We start from the raw sequence: 17,755 nt of genomic DNA on the forward strand, positions 1-17,755 counted from the left end.
TCGATACCGATGTCTGATTCGTAAATGAATCATTCGTTTGAACCGGATCTTTTCAATGAATCTTAGTGAATGGATGCGAGCGGATACATACGGAATGATCAGGGAATGATGAACCACTGAATCGATTGTTTGAAAGGGTTCATCCAAAAATAACTGTTCGAAAGAGCCGATTTGCGGAAATGAGTCGGACTCTTCAAGTTTTATAAGCGACAATCATTTGTAGTTTCTCAACGCCGCTTGCGCTTGTAACGTGAAGGCTCGCTCGTGGATCTTAGAACTACAATTCCCAACCGTCAGCTGTCACGTGACGTGTCTTTGGTGTTTTTGTAGGAAGTCCTTTCCCGTGTTTTAAGCATGACTTCCGGGGGGCAGTAAAGGGGTATGGTGAGAGCAGGAGCAGTTCTGTGGGCTGAGAAACTGCGTGACAAAATACATGCATGAATCGGGAGCGAATCATTTAGATATTTCAGTTATATGTTCTCGATATCATCCCACTTCCATCATCCGCAGACGGTAAGTAACAGTGTGTTTGTTTGTTGCATTGGCTTGTAGTTTATGGATTGATATTGGTTTATTTATTTACATTGTTTATTTGACCACATCGGAGATTTGCGTGTATTTATACGGTTTATTTGGCTTGTTTATTTTCAGGTGTTGTCTTTGTCACAGTCAATTGATCCGCTTTAAATGCACGGTTTGTTTTGTGAATGAACTGAACTGAACTGAATTGAACTGTCACGAGGTGTCAGACTTCTGTGCACTGTTGTCCTGCCATGTTTTCCTGCCAAAAGAGGCGATATTTATGTTAAAGAAGGAGTTGTCAATCTTCTCTGACCCAGGGAGCCACTACCAGACATCCAGAGGCCCTGTGCCCCTCAAATTAGGTGTAACTTTTCTTTAAAAAAGTGTGAAATATTAAACCATTGTTTAATATTCGCTTAGGCTTTAATCATAATTTTAAAAGAAGACATATCTTGATATAATGTTTAAAATAGATTATAGTAAAACTTATAGAATTCATTATTTATTTGTAATTTTTAAAGAAAATGTTTAACTCCGAGAATATACTAAAATACATTTTTACAAAGGTCTCTTCGGGAAGAATTTTAGAATTTTGATTGAATAATGATACTTTTGTTGTTACTTGTATGTTTTTGTATAGTGAGGCGATTGCTAATTAAGAATGTTTTATATTATTGCAAGTGCTGTATTGAAATGATACTGTTAATGTTGCCATGAATATAGCCATTGTTGCTGATACGGCGAAAAAAATCTCTCATCCAGGGTCTCTCACAGATGGGAAGATGAACAAGCAGCCCAGTAAAGAGTCTCTGCGGGACCATTTCAAGAGGATCTTTGGCCTCGGTCAGACTCGCTCCCACAGCAAACAGACCGAGAGCAAAGCCTCAGAGTTCATCATCACGCTGGACATCCTGATGGTCAGAAACGCTCCGATCGATCCTTCCCCTCATCCATATTGTGTTTCTCATGTGATCTCTCTCTTCCAATCCTTCAGGAACTCACTCCAGAGTACAGCCTGAACCACCGGATCAGAGTCATCAACCAAGTGTGCGAGCTCGCCAAATCCAAGAAGTTTGAGGAGGTGAGAGCGCAGAGAAGCATCTTTTGCCATGTGCAGACGAGCGGATCTGAAGTGTGCTGTGTGTGTTTCAGCATGCGGTGGAGGCCGTGTGGAAGGCCGTGGAGGACATGATGCATCCTGAGCAGCCGGCTGAAGCCCGTCATGCAGTGCTGCTGCTGCTGAGAGCCATTATACAGGGACAGGTGCACATTTCGAACACCTTACCAACCACAACGCATCAATGCGGCGAACAGCACTCACGCTTTCCTCCTGATCTTCTTGTGCAGGGTGAGCGCTTGGGTCCGCTCAGAGCGCACTTCTTTAAGATCGTTTTGGACTATCAGCCCTGTAATGAAGATCTGGCCGAGAGACTGGAGGTGTTCAAGGCCCTCACGGAGAACGGGAAAGACGTCACCCACCTAGAGGAGGAGATCGGTACGGATCGCACCTGCTGGTGTTCTTTACAGGACCGTTCAGCCAAAACTGACAATTCGGTCATCATTTATTCACCCTTGAGTTGTTCCAAACCTGTATGAGTTTCTGTCTTTTCTAGGCACAAAATAATACATTTTGACCTCGGTAGCCATTCACATCCATAGTATGGGGAAAAATACTATGGAAGTCAATGGGTACCGGCAGCTGTTTGGTTTTCAGCATGCTCTAAAATATCTTCTTTTGTGTTAAAGAGAATAAAGAAACTCTTTTACTCACCTTTATGACTTTCTGTCTCCGACCTGTGGGACACAGAAGAAGATGTCTAACAAACGACGGAGCTGCTGTTTTCTATATAACGAATGGTTTGTTTAGCAGATTGTAATGTGTGTTTGTGTGTGTTTTCTCTCTTAGCTGGGTTCGTCTTGCTGTGGATGGACATCGGTCTGTCAGCAGACTTCCTGCATGTCCTCGTGAACTTGGTCAAATTCAACTCCTGCTACCTGGATGAGAACATCTCCCTCATGGTCCAGTAAGAAAACACACGCAGATGATGATCTTTTTGAAAGCTTCTGCTTAAATGCTTGAAGCTTGACATGTAGACACTATATATACACTTCAGTTCAAATGTTTGGGGTCAGTAGGATTGTGTTTTTTGAAAGAATAAGTATTTTATTCAGTAAGGATGTATTGAATCGATCAAAAGTGACGGTAAAGACATTTTCAAAAGATTTCTATTTCAAATAAATGCTGTTCTTTTGAGCTTTCCTTTCATCAGTAAATACAGTATTATGGTTTACACAGTGTTTATATGTTATATTATATGTTTATTGAGCAACAAATCATCATGTTAGAATGATTTCTGAAGATCACGTGACACTGAAGACTGGAGGAATGATGCTGAAAATACATCTTTGATCACAGGAATAAATTACATTTTATAATATATTGAAGGAGGAAACAGTTATTTTTAGTTGTAAAAAAATCTTAAAGACCCCAAACGTTTGAATGTTGAATTTTTAGTGTAAATTTGTCTCTACATGAATTAGTTTTTTTTTTCTTTTTTTTTTTTTGGGTCAAAATAGTGAAGGAAAAGCACATTTTGTGCATTTTTGCTTTCTCAAAAAAACTAATTCTGTATGATTTATAAGAGTTTTGAAAAATGGGGACATGGGTTATGTCCTCATAAGTCACCCTCTCCTTGTAATACCTGTGTCATACCCATGTCATTATACAGAGTTGTGTCCTGATATGTCACAAAAACAAGAACGCGCGCCCGCACACACACACACACACACACACTAACATCACTGATTTGTTTCTCACAGGAAAATCTGCCTTCTGTGTAACCGGACGACTTCCTCCACTGATATTGAGGTAAAACAGTGGCCTTTGGATTACCACACAATCTGTGATATCTGAATGGGTTCATCCGTGTGTGTGTGTGTGTGTGTGTGTGTGTGTAGGTTGCGCTGCAGGTGTTGGACGCGGTGGTGTGTTATAACTGCCTGCCCTCGGACTCTCTGACGGTGTTCATCATCACTCTGTGCCGAACCGTTAACGTGAAGGAGTTCTGTGAGTCCTGCTGGAAGGTACACTGAGATGAATATATCCCATCATGTGTGTGTGGTGCAGCTCGTAAGCCTGCTCTGACCTCTCTGTTGGTGTGTGTCTAGTTGATGCGTAAAGTGTTGGGGACACACCTGGGTCACAGTGCCGTATACACCATGTGCCGGATCATGGAGGAGAGGTACTCACTCACACAGACAAGTCCGTTTAGATCTGAAACTATTCTGAACATTACATTACATTCCTGACAGATCACTGAGCTATAATAAAATACATTATTTACTTTCCTGGTTTAGTTAGTAAGTTTAGTTTAGTCTAATAAATAATGTTTATTAGATAAATAATGCTTTTTGTTTAATACAGTAATTTTAGCAGTTAAATTATTATCTATATTTCTTATTTGTTCATTTTGTTCTTTAATTTGAATAACTACTTAGAAATGCCTTATATAAAAAAAATTACTGTTGTTAATAATAATAACAACACACACACATATATATATTCATAAATACATTTAGTATTATCTTAAATATACACATTTATAAATACATCAAATATATGTTATTTTGAAATTCTTCTTCATAATAATAACAACAACAACAACAACATTAATAATAATAATAATAATAATAACAACAACAACATTAATAATAATAATAATAACAACAACAACTACTATACTTGATAAAGAAAAAATAATGGTTTTTTTAATATTTTAAAAAGGCAGATTTTCAAAAGCAATTTTTTGCTTTATATAACTGAAGTTATTATCGATACTACTACTATTAATGCCTTCATAATAATTATTTTATTATTAATATATTAATGTATTTATTAATGTGTGTGTGTGTGTGTGTGTGTGTGTATATATATATATATATATATATATATATATATATATATATATATATATATATATATATATATATATGACAATGATATAGTTTTTTTGTAATGTAATAAACATTTATTAATATGTTATTAATATGTTTATATTTCAATTAATATTTAATCTTTTAAAGGCAGATTTTCAAAAACAATTTTTTGCTTTTGTTTGAGATTAAGAGTTGTGAAATATCATAAGTGTTGTTATGAACTGTTAAATTGTTGTAAAGTTATCTGTTCTGTTGATCTCAGAAGTGTGTGTGTGTGTGTGTGTGTGTGTGTGTGTAGCGTGTACAGTGAGGACGCCGCTCTTCTCAGGGGTGCTGTGTTTTTTGTTGGGATGGCGCTGTGGGGCGCTCACAGACTTCCTGACCTCAAAATCACGCCCACTCTGGTCCTGCCCTCCTTCTACAAGGTGTCTGCACATCTGCCTCCAGTCTGTGTTTTCATATACCTCACGAGACCTGCCAGTGTTTGACCTCTGACCCCTGTGCCCAGGCCATGAGCTGTGCTAATGAGGTGGTGTCCTACGAGATCGTGCTGTCGATCTCACGACTCATCAAGAAGTACGGCCGCGAGCTGCAGGTCGTGACGTGGGACGTCCTGCTGTCCATCGTAGAGAGACTCCTGCAGCAGATACAGGCACACACACACACACACACACACACACACACACTGAGATGTCCGGTAGGTGTTTATCTCCTGACGCTCTTCGTGCATGTGGTGTGTGCAGACGATGGGCAGCCCTGATCTGAAGGTGATAGTTTATGAGTTACTGAGCACCGTGGAGGAGCTGTACGAGCAGAACGACTTCCTCGGATCCTCACAGACGCTCTTCAGTCTGGTGGAGAAGTGTGCTGATAAACGCCCCGTGAGTCTGTCCTCTTCTGAAGCCGTTCAATCCATTCATTCATTTAAATCTATTATTAAACATTAAAATGTATTTTTGCATTTTAATTACATATATATTTATTTGAATTTATTATAACATTTTTATTAAGTATAAATTAAGGATTATATTCAGGCTAAATTTGTTGTTTATTTAAGGAGGATATTCAGATATGTATTGTTAAATTTAAACAAAATTAAAATGTATTATTAAATTGAAATCAAGTATAGATTTATTAAAATTCATTATTAAAATTAAATTATGTATAAATTAAGATTGACTAAATTTATTATGTTTATAGAGTTTAAATGTGTTTACATTTATTTTGAAATTAAAGATTAAAATAATTAGTTTTTTAATTTATTTAAATTCATTATTAAAATTGAATTAAGTATAAATTAGAGGAAATTCAGGTAGAAAATATAAATTTATTTAAATGTATGATTAAATTTGAATCCAAATGTACAGTATTATGACTTCAATTGAAGTGTACTTTTCAATTCATTATTATAATAAAATAAAATTTGATTGACTGAATTTATTTAATTTTAAAGAAAGTATACGTATTTAAACTCACAACATTTAATTAAAATTAAAAGATATTATTACATTTAAATGAATTATATATTTATTTACATTTATAATAACAATGATTTTAAGTATAACTGAATGAGGAGATCCACATTCACTAAATGTATTATCCAGTGTTAAAAAAGGATGTATGTATTTAAGTGAATTGTATTATTTGGGTGTGATCTGTCCTGTAGGATGCGTCTGTGCTGACGCTGATCTCCTACCGAGCTCAGTCCATCCAGCCGGCCAAAGACGGATGGCTGCAGAACCTGCTCAAACTCATGGAGAAGTTCTTCAGGTCCGGTTATTCATCACTTCATCACTTCATCACAAGTCACACTTAAACCAAACCCTGGGCATGACATCTCTCTCTCTCTCTCTCTCTCTCTCTCTCTCTCTCTCGTGTGTGTCAGGAACGAGAGCCGGACTGTGATCAGGATCAAGGTCCTGGACATCCTGTCTTTCGTGCTCAGCACAAACCGCCAGCTCTATGAGGTCAGTCCTACACCAAATGTGCGTGAGCTCCCCGTTGGTGTTCCTGAATGTGTGTGTTCTCCGTGACCAGGAGGAGCTGATCGAGGTGGTGGTGATTCCTCAGCTGGGTCAGATCGCTGAAGATCGAGATCTGTCCGTCAGGAAACAGGCCACGCAGCTGCTGGTGGATCTGGCCGAGGGCTGCAGCACGCATCACTTCAGCAGTCTGCTCGACATCATCGAGAAGGTGCTGCGCCGATGATGTCACTAACGGAAGCATTCCACTCTCTTCAGTTGACATTTAAAATTTAAAAAATAGAATGTTTGCATGGTTAAGGACAAGTAGTTCTGTGGCTGACACGTGAAATAGTTCAGGGTTGGCCAAATCAATACCAAGTGTTTAGATTATAGGATGAGATATAAATCATTCAGTACTTTTTCCATTGGCTGCATCTCACTTTTATTGTCAATAGCCACAGAGACGTGGGTCATTAACTCTTTCATCCAAGCTGCAGATTCAGTTTATACAATACAGGGTTTGTGAATTCAGTCACTTCCTGGGAAACTGGTGCAGAATAAAAATAGAAATGGAAGTTGAAGCCAATGTGGAAGCCATTGTGATGTAGTTTTTTATTGTGATAAATGAGTTTACCCTTATTTAAATGTTTTATTAAAACATATTATTACAGTGGATATATTTTAATTTAATATTACATTTAAATTAAGTCTAACTTTATTTTAATGTATTCCATTTCAATCAAGCATAGATTTATTTGCATTTATTATTACATTTTAAATTAATATAATTATACTTTTTATGCACAAAGTATTAAAATTAAGTACAACTTCATCAATACTTAATATAAGCATTGATTTATTTAGATTTATTAGTGCATTCAAATGAAATATTGTTTGATTTTAGATGTATTATTAAAGATATGTTTATGTTTATATAAATATTAGTGCTGTCAAATGATTAATCACATCTAAAATAATTTTTTCTTCACATAATATATGTGTGTATAGTACTGTATATATTTATTATGTATATATAAATACAAACACACATGTATATATTTAAGAAAATATATTATGTTTATATATTAAATATATATAAGAATATAAATAAACAAATATTTTCAAAATATATATACTGTATGTGTGTGTATCTATATGTACATGATATACACATAATATACACAGTACTACACACACATATATTACATAAACAAAATTATTAATCATTTGACAGCACTAATAAATATATATCTATTGAATTTAAATGAGGTATATGAATGCATTTAAATGAAGTATGAATTTATTAACTGTTTAACAGAGTAGCAGTGTTTTCTAGCAATCTGCAGCAGAGGCCTTTTCTCTAAGAGCAAATGATTCAGTCACATGACAGTTTAAATGTGCATCCATTGGTTCATTCATTAAATGTGTTTCCATCGTAGTATATATGTGAATGAGACTTGCTTTGTGTGCTCCTGTGCTCCTGCAGGTCGCTAGTCGTCCGTTAACGTGTTCTCTGGAGGGAGAGAGAGAGATGTCAGTGGAGTCTCCCATGGAGGACGTCCGCACCGCTGTACTGGGTCTGCTGGACATCCTTCAGGTACGACAACACCTGCACTCATCAGTGTGATGGTGATCTTTCTCAGTGTCCGCTCCAGTGACGCTGTGTGTGTGTGTGTTCTCAGAGTAAACTGTACAGTCTGCCGGCCAGTCACGCCAGCCGCGTGTACGAGCTGCTGATCTCTCATCTGCAGCTTCACTACAAGAACAGATACTTCAGTGCCATCGGGAGCTCCATACGCCTCCAGGTCAGACTCCCGGTCAGCAGCACACTAGACCTCAGTAACCTTCTCAGATCACCTGGACTTCCCTCTGTTTGTGTGTCAGGTCTTTGATTTCTTACTGATGATGAGGGCAGACTCTCTTCATCATCTGGGTGTCCCCAATAAAGATGGGGTCCTGAGGTTCAGCCCATACTGTCACTGTGACGACGGGTAAGAACACCAGCGTATGTTTGGTGCTGTTTTCTCACATGCATTTATTAAGGAGGATGCTAAAGGATATCAGTTTCAGAGTATAAATATATTTAGATTTATTAAATAGTTTTAACTGAAAATGTTTTAGGTTTTAATAAAGTGTGAAAGTATTTACAATTATTATCTATTAATTAAAGTATAAATGATTAAGATATTCAGATTGACTGTGGTATTCCATTTAAATTAATCTAAAATGCGTGTTTTAATTTAATGTACTATTCATGTGTATAAATGTATTAAATGTATGCTTCCTTTAATCTTTCTTTATTTAAATAGAATTTAAATGTATCATTGCGTTTAAAAAGCTTTAAATGCATTTTCATTGTTATTAAATGAGAAGTAAACGTTCAATTGAATTTAGTTTCAATAAAATGTAATTATGTAAATTATTATGTGTTATTAAATTTAAATAAATTATTTATATATAAATTTAAGTTATGTATAAATATATATAAGAAATAAATTTAAGTTATGTATAAATTATTAAGGGGGATATTCAGGTTGACGAAATTTTATTTAATAAATTTAAACAAAATATTTCATCATTTAAATGATGTATACATTTAATTCAATTTATTATTTAAACAAAATAAAATATTATATTATTAAAAATAAATAAAGCTTAATGTTCAGATTGATTATATTTATTAGAAAATGTTAAGAAAGTATAAATATATTTACATTTATTTTTAAATTATTGTGTTTTATTAAATTGAACTGTATACATTTATTTACATCTGTTACCAAAATGAAGTATAAGTTATCAAGGAGAGCATGCAGACTGACTAAATCTCAAATGTCTGGTTTCAGAGAGTCGGAGAAAAGAGTGGCTGAGAAAAAGACGACAGGAAGTGTGTCTCCGCCGACAGGAAGTCCGACACCGGCGGCTCCGCCCTCCTCCATACGCACGGCCTATCTGCCCTACAGCCTGGCCTTCAGCGTGCTGCTACAGTGCCTGAAGATGGTACACATTCACACACACAGCTCTTCCCTTTAACATTACTCTGACAACACCATGGCATATTGATGATATCGTGGTGCTGTAATCATTTGTTTACACATTACCCTGTGTTTTAGCATTCCTTGAACATATAGTTTAAGTGCAACACAATCTGTTTGTGTGGTAAAACACAAGCTCTTTGTGTGGTTTGCAGGAGACTGACTGGAAGGTGCTGAAGCTGGTTCTGGATAAGATGTCCATCACCATCCAGTACAAAGTCTTGATCCTGACGTCACCCTGCAAAATTGATCATCTATGCTCGACCCTCTGCTCAACGGTAACAAACTCTACACACTTAGAAAACAGAAACGGGGTAGGCTCTAATGTGTGTGTGTGTGTGTGTGTGCAGGTGAGCGACCGTCTGATATCGGAGCGACTGAAGAAGACTCCTGATGGATTCTCCCTCACTGATGTTCAGCTCGCTGTGGTTCCTGTTCTCACCGCCCTCACCTCGTACCACAGCCACCTGGAGCAGTCCCGACAGGTGACACCGACACCTGGGCCTCGCTGGCCAAAGAACAGCATAGGGGGAACAGCTTCATTTAAATTAAAGTGTATTATTAAAGATATTTATTACATTTTATGTAAGAAAACATTTACCTAAATGTATTACTTATTTATTTTAATGTATTTATTATAACTGTATTATTAGTTTATTATTCTGTAGGCAGATGTCTGAGCAGACAGGTCTGGGTGGTGAGAGTTGCCAGTCCTTACTGTGGGTAAATGTATGTGTGTGTGTGTGTGTGTGTGTGTGTTCTGCTGCTGTCTCAGAGGGAGCTGGTGCAGTGTTTGGAGAAGGGGCTGATCTATCGCTGTGCTAAGCAGTGTGTGGTGGCTCTGACCATGTGCACCGTAGAGATGCCCGACATCATGATCAAGCTCCTGCCTGCCCTCATCGTCAAGCTCACGCACATCTCAGCCACCGTGGCCATGGCCTCGCCCATGCTGGAGTTCCTGTCCAGTGAGTGCAAGCCCGCCCACTCTCTCACTCTGACCTATCAGAGCCGGCCTCGCTCACTCTGACCAATCAGAGCCGGCCTTTCTCACTCTGACCTATCAGAGCCGGCCTCTCTCACTCTGACCAATCAGAGCCGGCCTCTCTCACTCTGACCAATCAGAGCCGGCCTCTCTCACTCTGACCAATCAGAGCTAGCCTCTCTCACTCCGACTAATCAGAATATAGAGCTTGGGAAACTACGTCACCGCGCATTGCATTCTGGGTAGTCGCGGCCATTTTTGTGGACACGCTTATCAGTAAAAGTGAAAGTGAAAGTGACATGACATACAGATCAAATGTAAGATTACATATAAAGAAAAACTCAACAAGGAAGCAAAGATGCGGTATTTCGAAAAAAATCAAGACAATCAACGAACTCAATCTGCACGAACACAAAGAGTGTTCGGATGATCTTAAAGGGCTGTCGCTCGTAACCTTCCCCAATGTGTTTTCTTACCTTGTTTGTAGTGTCAGAGCGTACACCTCTGATCAGTTTAAAAAGGATAAATCTCTCGAGTCTCACCTGCAATTTACAAATGGATTGGTGCAGAAACTACACATTTTCCGCATCAACGAGCGAGTTACACGGCCCCTTTACTTTTTAATATGCGTTATTGTAAACTGTACAAATTAACCTCAGTGCGTTATGATGCACAAATAAAGAGATACAGAATTGATCAATTTTGCCGTTTATTACTGTAACAGGTGGTATGCAATATAACACCTATAATGCAGGAGATGTGGTTCATGCATAGGTAGCATTTAATGTAACGTTAAGTCTGTCAAATCGATTAATCACATCCAAAAAAAAGTTGTTTATATAACGTACATTTCTGTATATTTATATTTATATAAATGCACATACATACGTGTGTATATATCAGACCAAAGGGACAATCCTTCTTTTCCTTCTTACTGCTGTTAACCAAGCTATGTGACGCCGCTTTGTTAACTCGGAGACCTGAGATCAAGGTGCGGTTTTCCAGCGGGAAAGCTGAAAAATCGCACTCCATTCAAATTATTTTTCCATGCCGGTCATGAGTAAGAGTATGGCAGTTAATTACACAACAAGGTTTTACCATTGTAACTTATTTTTTAGCTGTAAAGAGCAAACAAAACAGTCTATTATCAATCCAATACAATACATACAGCAGTGTCCGTGTCCTAAAGTCCCAGAATGCATTGCGTTGCTGACATCATGTTCCCAGACTCTATAGCACACATTCTACATTCAGGATACCACCACAGCATTATGACACCTGTGCATCAAACACAGCTCAAGAACTGATGCTTTGTCTCGTCTCTCTCTCAGCATTAGTGCGGCTCCCACATCTGTATGCTAACTTCGTAGCTGAGCAGTATGTTAGCGTGTTTGCTATATCATTGCCATACACCAACCCCTCAAAGTGAGTATGGTCACACACACACACACACACAGTTTTTTCTTAATTAGATATTTGACTACTTGAGATTCATTTGTAATGTTACAATAGATTTATATTTCAAATAAAGGCAATTTTTTTTTTTTACTTTCTGTTCGTTAAGGAATTTATCAAAAAGTTTCCACAAAAGGATGAAGCAGCACAGCTGATTTTAACATTGATATAATAAATGTTTCTCACATTAGCATAATCAGAATAATTTCTGAAGGATCATGTGACACTGAAGACTGGAGCAATGATGATGAAAATTCAGCTTCACGTCACACGAATAAATTACATTTTACAATATATTCACATTGTGAGCCTATGAGACTTGTATATTGAGTCAAATGATTTCAAATGATGTGTGTTCTTGTTTTTCCTCGTTCTCTGTAGGTTTAATCAGTACATAGTGTCTCTCGCCCATCATGTGATCGCCATGTGGTTCATACGCTGCAGACTGCCCTTCAGGAAAGACTTCGTTCAGTACATCACCAAGGTGGATGATGGGATTGTTGGGCTCGTGTGTTTACAGACTGGCTGATCGGTTGTTCTTGACGTGAGTGTGTTTTTATGTGTGATTAGGGTCTCCGTTCAAACGCTCTTCTGCCGTTCGATGACACTCACGAGCAGAGCAGCTTCAGAGCGCGCAGCACCAGCCTGAACGAGAGGCCCAAGAGGTACACACACACACACACACACACACACACACACACACACACAGGGCCGGATCATTGTGTGACTCATGCTAGGTTTTGCTGTAGAAACAACTCAAAACATGATTGTCATTCAGGCACCAATCGTTGGTTCATTTATTTATTTTTGTTGGTAGTGTGGTGATTTCTGGCTTCATGTGTCTGATTATGTCAGAACATCAACTCACAGATGCTAGTTTGACTGTGGGACGTCTCTTTTGCTTATTTCTGTCTTATCGGTCTCATTTATTTCTCTTTCTCTCATCATCTGTCTCAGTGGTGACTGTTTCTCACATCCAAACCATTAACAGTTCATTGATGAAAGACTGTTTCTTCAACTACGGCCACTTTAGGTCCCAGCGATTGATTTTTATTCAGACTTACAGATTTGGACTTTTTTGCTGTATGAACGTCACATTAAAACTTTGGAGATTGGAGATTTTTTAAAGAAAGACATTTTAAATTCCTTTTATAGTTTTATGTTCTTAAGTTTAATAAAAAAAAATTATTGCATGTTTCAAAAGACTGATTGAAGAAGATATTGGTCATTAGTCGATATTATAATATTTATTTTGTGAAAGCAGTATATTTATAAATATATTTTTATATATTTTAAAACACTTTTTTTGTGCATTTTTGATAAAACTGTAATATTGACAGTCTGAACATGTTAAGTATGCGTAAAATGCTCACTATGTTTTTTTTGGTAATTTTATTAAAAAAAATAAATAAAATGAAACATCTAATTTCCTCCACAGAATTATGATGAATTATGATTTGAGATGTGATGGGAATGACGCTGTGGTGTAAATGTTCGTGAGGGTTCATGAAAGCAGTGTGTTTATCAGTAGTTAAACCTTATAGTTATTAGTGTTTAAAGTTTAAAATATTCCCATAGTTGAAGAAACACCTGAATACAAACAGTACACACATCTCTAAAACTTGGCTTGATATGTAATAATGAGTCAGTGTCCCATCCTGTAATAGTCCAAATAACTAGTAATATAATGTCTAAGAAAGGGACCATAGTCCTGCCTACTAACATCTGGATTTGATTTATTTCCTGTTCCCTATTATTTCCCATTTATTTCTTATTATAAGCCCTTTTTTCTACTTCATTCATTCTCTGGTTCCACTTTTCTGCATTTGACTTTATGTACTAGGCGTGAAAACAGCCACTATCCCATAATCCAGGAAATTTCCATGGTAACTTCTTACTGAACCATTTTAACCAGCACACCTGGTGCAGCACAGAATGCATTGCAATTATAGCAACACCATGGATGTTTTTCCAGGCATATCACTAATACAGTCCATTATCAGCTATGTCCAGAGGCACAAAGCCATCTAATCTGATTGTCCTGATTCTGTATTCAGCTTTAGTTTCTGTGGCTTGTCCTGTCATCCAGACTGAAGCTTTAGATGAAAAAAAGCCTGAAAAAGAGAAAGATCCGCCATTTACATGCACAACAATATTCAGACATTTATGAAAATGTAGTGATACAAATCAACTTTAGACTCTCTGTTTAAATGAATTAATTAACTGAATACTGACGTACTGGTTCACAGGTTGATAAGAAAGCTTATAATTGCATAATGTTATATAAAATATCTTTTTTAAATAAAACAATATTTTATTAGTTTACCTGTATGCCATGCAACCATTTAACCAACATCAGAAGAGTGAAAATGCTAATGTGTTTTGTTAAATTATTAATCATAAAATAATATTTTAGGTCAGAGGCTGGCAAGGTAATGCTAATTTCAGGATCAAGTCTTCACCAGAAAACCAATATTAATCTGATGTGTATATAAACATGGTTCATATTTAGATTTTCTTGTTTTCCACGCTTTATATTCTCTGTTCCAGTTTCTAGTTTCACCTCATCCAGTCATTCATGTTTAATTTTGCTGTATTAAATCACCCATATTCACATGATCATATCACTCATTTCCTATTGCTATTCACTTCCAGTATAATGATCATAGCAGTGTCTGAATGCTTTTTTTCTTCCCTGAACCAGTTTGTTTGTGATCTCTGATGAGTTTTTCATTTATTTTCTCCTCTTTCATTCCTTTGGTAGAATGCTGACAGTATATTGCTTACTTTATGCCTTGTTGTGTCTCTTTTGATCTTTTTTATGCTGTTTCTCCTTCCAGTTTCTGTTTCCTCCTTTATCTTTTGTTTTTAAGTGTCATCCCTGTTTTCTGGTTCTCGGTGTGCACTGCTGACCAAGTTACTTTGTTTTCCTTTCACATCCTTATTTGACCCCTCCCCCCTCCTCTGATTGGGCCATGCGTGGTGGGCGTGGTTTGGGGGGGTTGCCGACACCTGGGATTGGTCGCTGGCCCCTTTCGTGACACTCCACAACCAATCGCACTCCCCCATCCACCCATGCCAACATGGTTAAAATGCCCCAAATTCTCCCCAACCCTCTCTGGTCACGACGTTATGCTGACGCACACCTGACCTCGTTTGCCCTCGGGGCAGTTTGCGGATGACCAAAGTGGCGAAGCAAGGCCCCAGCGCAAACTCTCCCGTTAGAGACCTGAAAGATCTGTCGGCCATGGACGCCTTCCGCTCCCGAAGCATCAGTGTGTCCGAGCATGCGGTGCGCAGGTAGAGCATTTTTGGTCACCTCAAACATCAACAGCCGATTGATATCCCTGCTTTCCTTTTCTGTATGCAGGGTCGGTGGGCGGGGCTTGGGCATTCGGGGCGGGGCATTGTCTTGGCGATGCGGGGTGGGCGTGGACATCTGGTTTAGGGTGATTCTGATTGGGCTGGAAAGGGTGCATGCTGGAGGAGGGTTTTGTCATTTTCTTGCGTTTCATTGATGGTAATGTTGATGCATGCGCCGAGCCTTGTGAGCATCTGTTTTGATTTCAGCTTAACCCCGTTTTTTATTTGCTTTTACCATGCTTATTGTGTGTGGTGTGTTTTTTCCAGCGAACAAATTGCTTTACTACAGAGCCCCTAAAGGGACATGGCGATTGAAAAAAAAAATGGAAAATTGATTGAAATTTTTTTTATGCTTTTGTGTTCGCCATTAAAACTTTTGTGTCTAAGAAACTTTGCGTTTTATTTCAGTGCTTTTGCGTTTTCGGGCAAAACTTTATTTCCTCCAAGAAACTTTGCATTTGCTTGCAAAACTTTTTAACTCTTTGGTAACAACAGTTGCGTTATCTAAAAAAAAGAAAAGAATTGCTCATAAAATGTTTGCAATTAAATAATGAGTTGGGAGGAGAAATTATATTTCTGCACTTTTGCGAGCAAACAAAGTTTCTTGGGGAAACAAAATACTTCTGCGAGAGAAACATTTCCTTCACATGCAAAACTTTATCTTGCAAATGTTTGCGTTCCCCTAAGAAACTGCGCTATATTTAAATGATTTTGCATTGTCTTGCAAAACTTTAGTGTACCCTCAAGAAACTTTACATTCTCAAAAATTGCATTAATATGTATCCCATCCCATCTTTTCAACATCTCCATGTCTCTTTAGGGGTTCTGTACTGCACACAGAAAGCATGCACATTTGAAAGTATGCGAAAGTAGCTTCTGTGTCTTTGGTGTTTGTTGAATTTCAGCTCCCAGTCACTGGGGGCGCACTCCACTTGCTCAGCTTGCTGCCTGTCTGGGCCTGTTTTATTCACATCATATTCACACATTCTTTACACATGATCCAGGTACAGTATTCATTCATGTTTATCATACTGCGTTTTGAATCATGAACAAAAAGTTGCGCAATAATAAGCTGCAAACATGCTGGAAATGTTTCACTGACACCCTCTTCAAATGCTGTCCCTCCATGGTTTGTTTTCTACCCAATAAAAACATAAATTCCTTTCTTGTATGAAACAGTTACACTTTTCCCATATGAAAAAACACAATGTGTTGTTTTCCATGCAAAAAAAACTTTCCCTCACAGTTTTGTTTTCAATTACATATATTTAAATGTGAAGTCTAAGCACCACGTGCTTCTGCTACTGAACTCATTAGCATATTGCAGCACCGCTTACAACCAGCAGAGGATAGCCTAGCATCAAACAATTGACTGCTGCATCCTGGCAGATGGAGAGACATTTCGAGTAATATTTGCCTTCGAATGTCTGTGTTTTATTAACCCAGTGCATCTAATTACCATAAAACCTATTAATCAGTCCAGCGCCTCCAAGTTACAGGACGTTAATGAATAGAGCATCTGTTATTAGCAAACACAGGGACTTCATCCAGCATATTTGTTTTATTATCTAGTATCTTTTCAGATTACCTTGCCATTGGGTTACTAATTACCTAAAGTATTTCTGTGCCAAGGGCTCTAATTTGGGTAATTTCAAGGTTGCCCGTTATGATGTAATTGCATTCTTGGTCGACACTGGCTGTAAAAGTGAGCTTATAATGTCTAACTTTACTTAAATCACAAGCAATTTGACTCTTCCTGTTCTGAAAGTCAATATGAAGGAAATATACGGCTTTAGTTTTGCGTTTTTAATAAGATCAACTCATAAAAAGTTAAACTTTTTCATTACCTTCTCTGAAAAAATCAAACACTAATTGCTATCGGGTGAAGATTTGTACTGCAGTCACTATTCCACGCATGTATATTCAGCTCTGTCATCGCTTAATGTATTAATAGAGTAAAATTACATGGACAAAGACATCAACAATCATCCGACAGCGACAAACAGAGATGATTGAGGGCTTGATGTGCATGTGAAGAGCAGGTGGACAGTGAAATGTTTTCTCTGTGACACAGCAGTGCTATAAATTGTTAAGAGGATACCATAATTTTTATAAAAGGGTTTAGTATTATGCTCAGCTGTAATGGACGCCCAGGATTCAGAGACTTTATGGACATTGGAAAAACATTACAGATTCTTGGTTTGATTTAAATATTAGAAATTGTATGCATTTAAAGTGCAAATGCAGAATTTGAGGCGTCCACTTCAGCTGAAGAGTTGCTCAATGATCACATGTAAAGACACAAACTGGGACTCTCCTGTCTGCGTGAGTTGGTTGTGTGTGTGTTTATGTGCTGAATGGCCCTGTTGCTAGTGTGATTTGGTTTGATGTGGTGGTTGAGGCTCAGGTCGGTTAACCAGAAGGTTGTTGGATCGATTCCGGTGAGGAAAAAGTCAATTGTGCCCTCGAGCAAAGCAGCTGAAGGAATGCTTCAGATTGAG

The 17,755-nt window shown here is 37.7% G+C and overlaps 1 protein-coding gene across 5 annotated transcripts; it reads left to right on the forward strand.

Annotated features, from left to right (window-relative positions):
- The first annotated feature begins 346 nt into the window (after positions 1 to 346).
- Positions 347 to 15,210, forward strand: LOC127958752 (tuberin). 5 transcript variants are annotated; one of them, XM_052557717.1, is made up of 27 exons: positions 348 to 513; positions 652 to 884; positions 1,285 to 1,439; positions 1,517 to 1,603; positions 1,675 to 1,785; positions 1,870 to 2,017; positions 2,429 to 2,546; positions 3,343 to 3,391; positions 3,481 to 3,606; positions 3,691 to 3,764; positions 4,757 to 4,883; positions 4,967 to 5,110; positions 5,202 to 5,339; positions 6,125 to 6,228; positions 6,344 to 6,425; positions 6,496 to 6,651; positions 7,909 to 8,019; positions 8,105 to 8,227; positions 8,307 to 8,413; positions 9,266 to 9,419; positions 9,610 to 9,732; positions 9,805 to 9,939; positions 10,230 to 10,419; positions 11,768 to 11,861; positions 12,273 to 12,375; positions 12,462 to 12,556; positions 15,063 to 15,210. In XM_052557717.1, exons 2-27 carry the CDS (start codon positions 803 to 805, stop codon positions 15,193 to 15,195), a joined length of 3,069 nt encoding a protein of 1,022 aa, XP_052413677.1. In that variant the 5' UTR covers positions 348 to 513; positions 652 to 802; the 3' UTR covers positions 15,196 to 15,210. The 5 variants fall into 5 exon arrangements, with proteins under 5 accessions (XP_052413675.1, XP_052413679.1, XP_052413677.1 ...); XM_052557715.1 differs by having other exon boundaries at positions 347 to 513; positions 1,675 to 2,017; XM_052557719.1 differs by having other exon boundaries at positions 347 to 513; positions 1,675 to 2,017; positions 12,849 to 15,176.
- The last annotated feature ends 2,545 nt before the right edge of the window (positions 15,211 to 17,755 follow it).

Source organism: Carassius gibelio, chromosome B5 (genome assembly GCF_023724105.1).
Source record: "Carassius gibelio isolate Cgi1373 ecotype wild population from Czech Republic chromosome B5, carGib1.2-hapl.c, whole genome shotgun sequence".
NCBI classification, from domain to species: domain Eukaryota; kingdom Metazoa; phylum Chordata; class Actinopteri; order Cypriniformes; family Cyprinidae; genus Carassius; species Carassius gibelio.